The 13,494-nt window shown below is 47.0% G+C and overlaps 1 protein-coding gene across 1 annotated transcript; it reads left to right on the forward strand.

Annotated features, from left to right (window-relative positions):
* Positions 1 to 253: 253 nt before the first annotated feature.
* Positions 254 to 9,556, forward strand: LOC140191517 (G-protein coupled receptor 84-like). The gene is made up of 2 exons (XM_072248969.1): positions 254 to 354; positions 8,304 to 9,556. Exon 2 carries the CDS (start codon positions 8,315 to 8,317, stop codon positions 9,554 to 9,556), a length of 1,242 nt encoding a protein of 413 aa, XP_072105070.1. The 5' UTR covers positions 254 to 354; positions 8,304 to 8,314.
* Positions 9,557 to 13,494: the final 3,938 nt, after the last annotated feature.

A 13,494-nucleotide genomic window follows, 5' to 3' on the forward strand; every position in this document is an offset into this window, starting at 1 on the left:
ATTTTTCCTTGCTCGCTTTGTCTCTATCCATCCCCCTCCCCTCCTCTTCTCTCCACCATCTCGAATTCTCCCTCCCTTTTCTTCTATCCCAATCTCTCTTCTCTTCTGCTCCCAATCTCTCACCTTTCCTCACTCATCCCTTACTCCTCACACCCTCTTTCCCTCCCTCCCTCCTTTCACTTCTGCTTTCCCATGAAGCTGTGCAGATTGTGTAATCGGTCAAAAACAATTACTGTTCCTGATTTCGACAGCCACCTTAATAGTCGTTTGTTCAAAATGCAACAATTTCGAAATTAACATCCTCCGTGATGCGACAATACAGAAGTTAAAGAGACAGCGGCGGAATCTGTTCAGGTAAGGAGAGTAAACCGGAGTTGGATAGTGGGGTATTAAAGTTTGCGAGTAGTAAGGGGGGGGGGAATTAGACTGTGGGTCGTTAAACTGTGCGGGGGTGGAGTAAATGGACTGAGAACTAGACCATGTGGGTGTTGCATTGAAGTAGATGGGAGCTACTGAGAACATCAGCTCCACTGGGAAGGAGACTCAGGAGAGGGTGCAGAAGAGGTTTGCCAGGATACAGCCTGAATTAGAGGACATGAACCATAAGGGGAGATGGGATGAACTGGGGTTGTTGCCTCTGGAGTGACAGAGGCTGAGAGGGGTCCTGAGAGAGGTTTATAAGATTGAGAGGCATAGATGAGTAGACAGTCAGTATCAGGGTTTAATACTAGAGCACATGCATTTAAGGTGAGAGAGGTAGGTTTAAAGGAGATGTGGGGCAAGTTTTGTTTTACACAGAGACTGGGGTGCCTGAAATGTGCTGCCAGAGGTGGTAGTGGAGGCAGACATGATCAAGTCGTTTAAGAGGCTCTTACACAGACACATGTATGTGTAGGGAATGAAGGGATATGGACAGTGTTGAGGCAGAAGGGATTAGTTTAATCTGGCATTATTTTCACCCCAGACATAATGGGACAAAGGGCCTGTTCCTGTGCCGTACTGTTCAACATTGTATGTTCTGAGAACGTTAGCTTGGCAGGAAAGATGATGAAATGCTTCCATCAGTGGGTGGGTCTTGAAGAAGGGGACATGGTTACCAGGTTGGGGAGGGAAGGGTTTGGTGCAGTTAATACTGAGCTCTGAGGGGGTGTCATCTCCCCAGAAGGAGCAGAACGTATGGAATTCTCTGCTCATCCCATCACCCCCTCCCCCAGCCCACTTGGATGATGGCGGCAGATCATTGGGAGGACTTAAAAAGGAGAAACAAACATCACAGCACTGAGGACTCAGGGGAACTGGACACAAGGAGGGGATATGATGGTGCCTGAGAGACTATAGAGTCATAGAGAAGTACAGCACAGAAACAGGCCCTTCAGCCCATCTAGTCCAGCCAAAACCATTTAAACTCCCTACTCCCATCGACCTGCACTGGGACCATAGCCCTCCATATCCCTACCATCCACGTATCTATCCAAACTTCTCTTAAATGTTGAAATCGATCTCACATGGACCACTTGTGCTGGCTGCTCAGTCCACACCTTCATAACCCTCTGAGTGAAGAAGTTTCCCCTCATGTTCCCCTTAAACCTCACCTTTCAGTCTTAACCTGTGACCTCTGGTTGTACTCCCACCCAACCTCAGTGGAAAAAGCCTGCTTGCACTTACCCCATTTATACCCCTCATCATTTTGTATACCTCCATCAAATCTCTTCTCGATCTTCTACATTCTAAAGAGTGAAGTCCTAACCTAATCAATCTTTCCTTATAACTCGGGTCTGCCAGACCTGGCAACATCCTTATAAATTTTCTCTGTACTTTTTCAACCTTGTTTACATCTTTCCTGTAGGTAACTAACCAAAACTGCACACAATACTTCAAATTAGGCCTCACCAACATCTTATACAACTTCAACATAATATCCCATCTCCTGTATTCAATACTTTAATTTATGAAGGTCAATGTGCCAAAAGCTTTCTTTACGAACCTATCTACCTGTGACACCGCTTTCAACGAATTATGTACCTGTGTTCCCAGATTCCTTTGTTCGACCACACTCCTCAGTGATGAACCATTCACTGTGTGAGACCTACCCTGGTTGGTCCTCCCAAAGAGCAACATCTCACACTTGTCTGCATTAAATTCCATCTGTCATTTTTCAGCCCATTTTTCCAGCTTGTCCAGATCCCACTGCAAGCCATGATCATCTTCCTCACTGTCCACTACAGCCCCAGTCTTGGTGTCATCCGCAAGTTTGCTGATCCAGTTTACCACATTATCATCCAGATCACTTAATGTAGATGACAAACAACAATGGACTGAGCACCAGTCCCTGTGGCACTCCACTAGTCACAGGCCTCCAGTCAGAGAGGCAACCCTCTCCTACCACTCTCTGGCTTCTCCCACAAAGCCAATGTCTAATCCAATTTACTACCTCATCTTGAATGGCAAGTAACTGAACCTTCCTGACCAACCTCCCATACAGGACCTTGTCAAGTACCTTGCTAAAGTACACTTAGACTACATCCACTGCATTGCCTTCATCAACTTTCCTGGTAACTTCCTTGAAAAACTCTGTAAGATTAGTTAGACATGACATACCATGCACGAAGCCATGCTGACTATTCCAGAATCAGTCCATGTCTATCTAAATACTTGTATATCCAGTCCCTTAGAAAACCTTCCAATAACTTTCCCACAACTGATGTCAGACCCATTGGCCTTTGATTTCCTGGTTTCTGTTTAGAGCCTTTTTTAAACAGTGGAACAACATTGGCTATCCTCCAATCCTCTGGTATCTCTCCTGTTGTTAAGGTTGATTTAAATATCTCTGCTTGGGCCCCAGCAATTTATTCACTTGCTTCCTGTGGGGTCCGAGGGAACATGTTAACAGGCCCTGTGGATTTACCTCAGGGTAGCAAATGCCTCCTCCTCTGTAATCTATATAGGGTCCAAGAAGTTGATGTCATTTTGTCTCAGCTCTATAGACTCTGTATCTGTCTTCTGAGTAAATACAGATACCAAGAATTAATTTAAGATCTCCCCCATCTGTTTTGGCTCCACACATGTATTTCCATTCTGATCTTCCAGAGGGCCAATTTTGTCCCTTGTACTCCTTTTGCTCTTAACATATCTGTAGAATCCCTTAGGATTCTCCTTCAGCTTGTCTGCAGGAGAAACTTAAAGCCTTCTTACAGCCTTCCTGATCTTTCTTTAGTGTTCTTTTGCATTTCTTTACTCCATTATCATCTCATTAGTTTCTACCTGCTGATACCTGCTATGCACCTGGTTTTTTCTCTTAACCAGGGCCTCAATATCTCTTGAAAACCAAGGTTCCCTACACTTGTTATCTTTACTTGGTTTTCCCCAGGTCCTCCAGTTTCCTCCCACAGTCCACAGATGTACCAGATGGGTTAATTTTTCATTGTAGATTGTCCTGTGATCAGGTTTGGTGACTTGGCCTCCGCAGTCGCCTGTGGCAATGCATTCCACAGATTCACCAACCACTGACTAAAGAAATTCCTCCTCATCTCTGTTCTAAGTGGGCGTCCCCACTGAGTCTGTGCTCTCTGAACCTAGACTTCCCCACTACAGGAAACATCCTCTCCATGTCCACTCTATCTTGGTCTTTCAATATTCAATAGGTTTCAAACTATCAAGAGATTCCCACCAACCCCCACCCACGCCATTCTTCTAAACACCAGTGAGTGCAGTCCCAGAGCCATCAAGCGTTCCTCATACATTAACTCGTTCATTCCTGCAATCATTCTCGTGAACCTCCTCCAGACCCTCTCCAATTCCAGCACATCCTTTCTTAAATATGGGGCCCAAAACTGCTCACAATATCCTAAATTGGTCTGACCAATGCTTTATAAAGCATTACCATGCAACCTTAAGAGAGGGGGCAGGACAGATTCACCCAGATGGAGCAGTTTGGTGAGTTGGTAAATCGGTTTATTATTGTCACACATACAGTGAAAAACTTTTATTTGCATGCCATCTAGACAGATCAGTCTATATAACAGTATATGAAGGTACTGAAAAGGAAAGCAGAATGCAGAATAAAGTGTAAACACAGAGCCGACAGACAATAATGAGAGAGATTGTGAGATCAAGAGCCCATCATGTTCAAGAGTTTGATACTACCAACATAGAAGCTGTCCTTCGGCCTGGTGGATCATGCTTTCAGGCTTTTGTACCTCCTGCCTGATGGGAGGCGGGAGAAGAGAGAATGTCCAGGGTGGATGGGGTTTTTGATGATGCTGGCTGCTTTACTGAGGCTGTGAAAAGTGCGGAGAGCGTCCATACAGGGGAGGCTGGTTTCTGTGATGCTGACTTGTATTCACAACTCTCTGCAGTTTCTTGTGCTCACGGGCAGACCAGATGTCATATCAAGCCGTGTTATATCCAGACAGGATGCTTTTCTATGGTGCGTCAATAAAAATTGGTCATGAAGAGACATTGGGTCTAGTCACCTTGAAATGGAGGAAGTTCAGAGGGAACACGATGATAAAAATGGACACTTGACCTTACAATCGACCTTGCAGTCACCCTCACATCTTACTGTCTGCCCGCACTGCACCTTCTCTGTAACTGTGACACTTTATTCAGCATCCTGTTATTGTTTTACCTTGTTCTACCTCAATTTACTGATGTGATAAAACAATCTGAATACATATGTCTAAAACAAAGTGACAATAACAAACCAATTTGCCATTTAGGAGGGTATATCGATTGGCATCTCCCTAGAGTGAGGGGTTTAGATGGGGTGGAGTTTGTTAGGTGTGTTCAGGAAGGTTCCTTGACACAATATGTAGATAAGCCTACAAGGGGAGAGGCTGTACTCGATCTGGTATTGGGAAATGAACCTGGTCAGGTGTCAGGTCTCTCAGTGGGAGAGCATTTTGGAGATAGTGATCATAATTCTATCTCCTTTACCATAGCATTGGAGAGCGATAGGAACAGACAAGTTAGAAAAGTGTTTAATTGGAGTAAGGGGAAATATGAGGCTATCAGGCAGGAACTTGGAAGCATAAATTGGGAACAGATGTTCTCGGGGAAACGTATGGACGAAATGTGGCAAATGTTCAGGGGACATTTGCATGGAGTTCTACATAGGTACGTTCTAATGAGACGGACAGGATGGTAGGGTACAGGAACCATGGTGTACAAAGGCTGTTGTAAATCTAGTCAAGAAGAAAAGAAGAGTTTACGAAAGGTTCAAAAAACTAGGTAATGATAGAGATCTAGAAGATTATAAGGCTAGCAGGAAGGAATTTAAGAATGGAATTATGAGAGCCAGAAGAGGCCATGAGAAGGCCTTGGCGAGCAGGATTAAGGAAAACCCCAAGGCATTCTACAAGTGAAGAGCAAGAGGATAAGACGTGAGAGAATAGGACCAATCAGGTGTGATGGTGAAAATGTGTGAATGGAGTTGGAGGAGACAGCGGAGATACTTAATGAACACTTTGCTTCAGTATTCATCACTGAAAAGGACTTTGGCGATCGTAGGGATGACTTACAGTTGACTGAAATGCTTGAGCGTATAGGCATTAAGAACGAGAATGTGCTGGAGCTTTCGAAAGTATTAAGTTAGATAAATTGCAAGGACCGGACGAGATGTACCCCAGGCTACTGTGGGAGGCAAGGGAGGAGATGACTGAGCCTCTGGCAATGATCTTTGCATCAACAATAGGGACAGGAGAAAAACCAAAGGATTGAAAGGTTGAAAATGTTCCCTTGTTCAAGACGGGAGAAGAGATAATCCAGGAAATTATAGACCTGTGAGTCTTACTTCAGTGGTGGGTAAGTTGTTGGAGAAGATCCTGAGAGGCAGGATTTATGAGCATTTGGAGAAACATATCTGATTAGGGTTAGCCAGCATGGCTTTGTCAAGGGCAGGTTGTGCCTTACAAGCCTGAATGAATTCTTTGAGAATGTAACAAAACACACTGATGAAGACAGAACAGTGGATGTAGTGTATATGGATTTCAATAAGGCATTTGATAAGGTTCCCCATGCAAAGCTCATTCAGAAAGTAAGGAAGCATGGGATCCAAGCAGCCCTTGCTTTGTGGAAGAAGGCAAAGAGTGGTTGTAGATGGATCATATTCTGCATGGAGGTCGGTGACCAATGGTGTTCTGTAGGGATCTGTTCTGGGACCCCTCCCCTTTGTGATTTTTATAAATGACCTGGATGAAGAAGTAGAAGGGTGGGTTAGTAGTTTGCTGATGACACAAAGGTTGGGGGTGTTGTGGATAATGTAGAGGGTTGTCAGAGGTTACAGCAGGACATCGATAGGATGTAGAACTGGGCTGAGAAGTGGCAGATGGAGTTCAACCCAGATAAATGTGAGGTGGTTCATTTTGGTAGGTGAAATTTGAAGACAGAATGTAGTATTAATGGCAAGACTCTTGGCAGTGTGGAGGATCAGCGAGATCTTAGGGTCCATGTCCATAGGACACTCAAAGCTGCTGCACAGGTTGACAGTGTGGTTAAGAAGGCATGTGGTATGTTGGCCTTCATCAACCGTGGGATTGAGTTCAACAGCCATGAAGTAATGTTGCAGCTATATAGGACCCTGGTTGGACCCCGCTTGGAATACCGTGCTCAGTTCTGATCACCTCACTACAGGAAGGATGTGGAAACTATAGAAATGGTGCAGAGGAGATTTACAAGGATGTTCCCTGGATTGGGGAGCATGCCTTATGAGAATAGGTTGAGTGAACTCGGCCTTTTCTCTTTGGAATGACGGAGGATGAGAGGTGACCTGTTAGAGGTGTATAAGATGATGAGAGGCATTGATCGTGTGGATGGTCAGAGGCTTTTTCCCAGGGCTGAAATGGCTGCCACAAGGGAGCATAGTTTTTTAAGGTGCTTGGAAGTAGGTAAAGTGGGGATGTCAGGGGTACGTTTTTCCACACAGAGAGTGGTGGGTGCGTGAAATGCATTGCCACCGCCAGCAGTGGAGATGGTTAAAAGAGTCTCTTTTAAGAGCCTCTTAGATAGGTACATGGAGCTTAGAAAAATAGAGGGCTATGTGGTAGGGAAATTCTAGGCCATTTCTAGAGTTGGTTACATGGTCGTCACAACATTGTAGGCCGATGGGCCTGTAATGTGTTGTAGATTTCTAAGAATTTAAAGGTAGGCCATATAGCTTCAGAATAAAAGGTTGAAAATGAGGTTCAGAATCAGCCATGATTGTGAATGGTAGAATGTCAGAGCCAGCACATCCTCACTGACAAAATAGTAGTCACCTTGCTGGCTCTTATTCCTTTTTTTAAATATATGCAAATAGCTACAGGTCCTTTTGTTAAAAGCAGTGAACCAAATGACTGTTGTATGTCTCTGAAGCAAAATGGTATTGACTGCTGGACTCAAACTAAATGGGTCGATCAGCATCAATGGAGGAAAATGGGCAGGAGAGAATTGAATGGGAATCTGACTCTGCATGAACTGATTGGGCCTACGGGCCTGTTTCTGTGCAGCGCTGTTCCGTGTTCCATGTAGAATTACAACACTGGGGCGGGATATGTGGATAGGAAAGGTTTAGAGGGATATGGGCTACTTACAGGGAAAGGGCTGGGACTTGTTGAGCCAAATGGCCTACTTCCTCCTGCTGTACATCACCCTCACCTGACTCTCTGTCTTTCTTTCTTTTCCCCCTCCTCTCCTCTTCCCTCCTTCCACACTCCCTTCTAACACTTCCCTTTCTCCCTTACCATCCTCCCATTTCTCCCTTCCCTCCCCCTCCCTCTTATCTCTATATTCATTCACCTCACCCTTCCCTCTTTTACCCTACCCCTCCCTCTCCCACCTACCACCCCCCACTCCCTTGCTGCCCATCCTCATCCCTCCTTCCCCAACCTCCCTTCCAACCCCGCTCCCCTACCCTCTCCTTCCCTCCCTTGCCATTCCCCTCTCCCCCATACCTTCCTCCTACTGATTCCACCTCTCCTGTCCCTTCTCCCCAAACACAAATCAACCTCTCCATCTCCTTCCGAACTCTTTCCTCTGTCCCCCGCCCTCTTCCCCTCACTCCTCACTTCCTCATTCTACTGACCCCTCTCTCTCACCCCCCTCCTTCCTCCCATTCCCTCCTCCTCTTCCCCCTCCATCACCTGCCCCCTTTTCCTCCATCCCCCTTCACTTCGCCTCCCTCCCTCCTCCTCCCTCTTCTCCCTCTTCTCCTTCCCCTCTCCCTCTCCCCTACCCCTACCCCTCCCCTCCCATTTCTCCCCTTCCATCTCCCTCCTCCCCTTCCACCATTCTCCCTCCCCACCCATCCCTCTCTCCCCCTCCTTCAGGCCACTGCCCAATGGACTCCAACAAGAGCATGGCCTTCACCTGCAACAACTCCACAGCTTCCTATCGCCTGTTTGGGGCAGTGCTGGGCAGCGGGGTGACAGCACTTGGGGTGGCAGGCAACGGGCTTACCCTGCTGGCCTTTGCCGCCGACCGCCGGCTCCGTACCCCCTTCAACCTGCTCATCCTCAACCTGACGCTGGCTGACCTAGCCTACTGTGGCCTGCTCCAGCCACTGGCTGTCTATACCTACTTGCGGGGCGTCTGGGACTGGGGTCTAGCCTCCTGCCGGGTTTTCGGCCTGCTTATCTTCACTCTCAACCTGGTCTCCATCCTCAGCCTGGCCCTAGTGGCTGGTAGCCGCTACACCCTTGTGGCTAAGCCGGAAGCCTTCCACCGGGCCAGCAGGAGGCGGGGCTGGGCCCTGGCCCTGGTCATGCCCTGGCTCCTCTCAGCCTCTTGCCTGGCCCCCTTCTGGAGTGTCTTCAACTTCCTGTCGAATGTCTGCAGCTGCACCTTCCACCGCACCGATGGCCGGCCTTACACCACGATCCTGCACTTCCTCACCTTCGGCCTAGGCCTGGGAGCCATTGCTGTCTGCTACTTCCTTCTGCACCGCCGCCTGCGCCAGACCACCCGCGCCCTCAGCCGCTATGGGAAGGTTCAGCTGGGTGCACCGGCTGAAAAGATGCAGGCAGTGGAGGACACGATGGAAGAGAGGTCTACAGACTTGGAAGAGAGTGCGAGGAGCAGGCCTGAGGCCCCCAGCTCAGGAAAGGGGCGTGCTGGCACCTCGGGGGGAAGGCCCAAGTGCCAGTCAAGGTTGGGGCGGGTCAAGATGGGGAGGGATCGGGAGTTCCGACGGGTAACAACCATGTGTTTTGCCATGTTCCTGGTGTACCTGGGCTGTTACCTGCCTTTCTGTGCGCTGCACCTGCTGGGTGGGTTGTATGCTGCCCCAGCTGTGGCCCAGATGGCAGTTGGCAATCTGACCTGGCTCAACAGCTGCCTGAACCCACTGCTCTATGCTGCCATGAACCGCCAGTTCCGCCAGGGCTACATGGCTGCCTTCCGTCTGCTGTTCCACTGCCGCAAGCCCGCTGCCTCCTTTAGCTCTGAGGGCGGGGAGAGGTCACAGAGAGTGGGGGAGAATGGACTGAGACTCGGCCCATTCTCATGGACGACAGGGAATGGAGAGGGAGGGGAGCTGGTGGGAGAGGGGAAGTTGGAGAGAGGGGAGAGGGAGGGAGAATAGGGGGAGTGTGGAAGTAGAAAGGGTGGGGTTGTTAGAGTGGGAGCAGAGGGAGTGGGGTTTGAATTAGGAGGGGGACTGAGGGGGTCTGGAGTCAGAGAGTGTGGAAGGTTAAAAGGAGGAGGACCAAGGGAGCTGAGGGGTAGCAGGGTGTGGTTAGAGTGGGAGAGGGATCAGAGAGTGGATGGGGGTGTTAGAGGGAGGGTTTGATTGGCAGGAATGAAGATGGTCATGGTTGTATTGGGAGGGGGAAGCAAGGGTAAGGAATTAGAGGGACAGGGAGTGAGGGGAATGTGGGGTTGGATAGGGTGAAGGGGTTACAGGGAGAGCGATTAGATTGAGAGGAAATGTTAAATGTTGAGGAGAGTGGAGGGCAGAGGAGATGGGTGTTTGAGGAGTGATAGAGAATGGGGGGTGGAGGAGGTTAGAAGGAGGGGTTATTTGGACTGGGGCAGGAGTGGGGTGACCCTAGGTGGGGAGTGTGATATCCTCCTTCCCCCAAACAGTGTGTGACTGGGAGGGCCGCTGAGTTGGGAATTCGATGACAAACATGCATATTTGATGAATAGTCTAGAACGAATAAAAAGAAATATCTCCCTTAAGGATAAGTGTGTGAAGTGCTTCCTCTTTTTACTTCCCTTTTGTTTTCTGAGAAGTTTTGCGAGATTTGTTTTAGTTTGCGCATGGGGGTGGGGATTGAGGTTTTTCTTTATTCCATGTCTGTGGGAGATGAATCTCAGGGTTGTATACTGCATACATACTTTGATAATAAGTTTACTTTGAATCCTTACTAGAGCTGTAGGGGAAGGTTTAAACTGGATTGATAGGTGGATGGGAACCAGAGTGATAAGTCAGTTGTTGGGGCATTTGGTCTACCTTAGTGGTCACCAACCTTTTTAAGCCCAAGATCCCCTACCTCAACCTTAGTGAAAGGCAAGATCTACCTACTAAATCGTTTAGAGAAAAAACAGCTCAGATTGTACTTACAATTTGAGGCCTTTTATTTGGGCTAAATGTCTTTGAATTACACAAAATACTTTTGTCAAACTTTCAAATTAGTTCAAACAAGAAAACACTGTAACTGGCATATCAAGCAGGCCACAGCTGTCTTTCTTTAAGAATATTACAATACTTCACACCTTTAATTCTGTTTCATTATTTAGTTTTATTTCAACACGAGAAATAAATGAATAAAAATTGACTGTTGCACTCAGTGTGATGACTGGGGCTGAATACTTTCTGCTAGTTCCCTGAAATTTGGCTCATAACTACAGACAGCCAGTCTGAGACAGTCTGTGAGGTGTCTGAGTAAGAGAGCTCCTGTACTTAGATTTAATAATTTTCATCTGTGAAAATGCAATCTCACACAGATAAGTTGACCCAAAGTAGGCACTGGCTTTTAGTGCACATGCGGTGAGATAAGGAAACTCCTCCCTGCTGACAAGCCCCCAAAAGTCACCGTCCCCTGATCTTGCTTTAAGCTTGATGTCATTTTGCAAATCAATTATTTCCATTTCAGAATCACTTGGCACACCAAATACTTGCTGGAGTTTGGCTGCTATCTGTTCTATATCGATTGGCAGGAATGGGTTTGAAATAAATGCAGCGATATCTTTCATGACGTTTAACTCCCCAAAGCGCAGAACAGTTTGTCTAAGTGAGCACAGTACTGCTCAGAGCGAAAAGCATTTTTTCCCGTGATGGCTGGTAACATTTTTTCCAAGTTGGGAAAGTGTGTCAGCCTCCCGTTCTTTAAATTTGAAATCCAAACACCGAGCTTGGCCTTAAGCGCATTTACTGCGCTTATCATGTGGGTTAGGTGTTGGTCTTTTCCCATGAGCTCGTTATTAAGTGCGTTTAATTTAGCCGTTATGTCTGTCAGAAACGCTAAATCCAGTAGCCATGCACCATCTGACAGTTCCTCGTGCTCCTCGTTTCTTGTTGACAGGAAAGTCTTTATCTCAGGCAGCAAGTGAACAAATTGTTGCAGCACTTTGCTGCGATTCAACCATTGAACATCAGCATGAAGAATTATGTCTCCGTAAGCAGCATCGAGCTCATCCAATAACGCCTTGAATAAGCGGTGCTGAAGCGCTTTTGCTCGCGTCACGTTTATCAGTTTGACCACCAGTGTCATTACATTAGAAAAGTCCACGACCTTCCCAGCCAAGGCTTGCTGATGAATCACACAGTGACGATCCAGGAAGCTGGGAAAATCAGGGTCATTACGGCACAGTGCTATGAAACCAACGTGCACACCGCGCATTGCTCGGCCCCATTAGTAGTAATTGCCACCAGTTTATGAATGGGGATGTCATTTTCATGGATATATTTTTTAAACTCATTGTAAATATCCTCACCTCTCGTTCTTTCCTTTAATTGCAAAAGAGTGAGGAAGTCCTCCTTTGTTGTAAAATCCTGGAAAGCCATTCTGACAACTACAACAAGCTGAGCTGTTTACATTACAACCAGGGATTCATCGAACTGTAGTGAAAAATATTCATGTCCTCTGACGGTGACTCTACCCTCCTTGTCACTGTTGCAGGGCCAAGCGGTATATTAGGTATTGCGGTTGTGATGTCGTTTTTGTTTTTAAAGTCATTAAAAACAGTCTCTGCGGTAATGGCCATTGCTTCCTTGAATAAATCGCCATCTGTAAAAGGCTTCTTGTGTTTAGCCAAAAGGTGACTTACACGAAATGATGCTTCAATAGCAGCCTTATTTTGAGCAGCATGTTTTGTGAAAAACGATTGCTGGGCCTTCAACCCCGATTTCAGCTCCTCAACTTTCCAGGCACGAATCGCGCTCTTTGGGGGGTAGGTGTCTTTAAATTCCTGATGGTTGGTGTTGTGGTGCCGCTCCAGATTCCCTCTTTTAGTCAGTGCTTGTGTTTGGTGGCACAACATACATACACACTTGTCTTTCACCAAGGTAAACAGAAATTCCTCTTCCCATTCCGGATGGAATTTGTATGTTTTCGCCGCCTTTCGTGGAGCCTCCGCCATGTTATCGATATCACGAGCGAGTGCCGATTGTATCGCCTCTGATCTGAGCTGACATTCACCTCATTAATTAGCTTGTTTATTTCGGCTTTTTTTTCTTAAAGATGTGCTGTGTGCATCCCGACTACCGCTGCACCCCTGCATGCTTCGCGGCCCGGAGGTTGGGGACACTGCCGTATATTGATGTTTGCGACAGTCTGTACTCTTATCTAATCTAATTGGTCACTTTGATGCAGCACAAGCTACGCTGAAAACGCGGTGCATGGCGGGGGTGCTACACACATGCGCACTGGGCAGAAAGAATGGAACTAAAACCCCGCAACCCGGAAACAATCTCTCTTTACAAACAGCTTTGTAGCAAAAAGTATTGCTATATTACCATTATCCTAATTAGTATTACTTACTTTTATAATGCTCACATTACAACAGTATTTGTGTATTTATTTTTTATTTTTTTCGGGATTGACTGGGAAAGTCTCAAAGATCGACCAGTCGATCGCGATCGACGGGTTGGCGACCCCTAGTCTATAGGCAGATGCAGCCTGTAGAGAGACTGTGAGGAAGGATAGAAAGTTAGCAGGGCAAAACCGCAGTCAGTTGGGATGGTTTGAAGTGTGTCTATTTTAATGCAAGTGATGGACTTAGAGCACGGGTCAGTAGCTGGAGCTACAATGTTGTGACCACTACAGAGACTTGTCTGTACAAGGGCAGAAAAAGCTGCTGGATCTTCTGGGGTTTAGATGTTTCCAAAGGGACAGGGAGGGAGGTAAAAGAGATGGGGGAGTGCCGTTGCTAATCTGGAATAGTACCACAGATGCAGAAAGGGAGGACATCCTGGAGGGATTGTCCACTGTACTAGGTCAGTGTGGGTGGACGTCAGAAACAGAAAGGAACAATCACTCTGTTGGGAGTATTCCATAGACATCCCAATAGCAACAG

The sequence above is a fragment of the Mobula birostris genome, chromosome X, assembly GCF_030028105.1.
Source record: "Mobula birostris isolate sMobBir1 chromosome X, sMobBir1.hap1, whole genome shotgun sequence".
Taxonomy (NCBI): Eukaryota; Metazoa; Chordata; class Chondrichthyes; order Myliobatiformes; family Myliobatidae; genus Mobula; species Mobula birostris.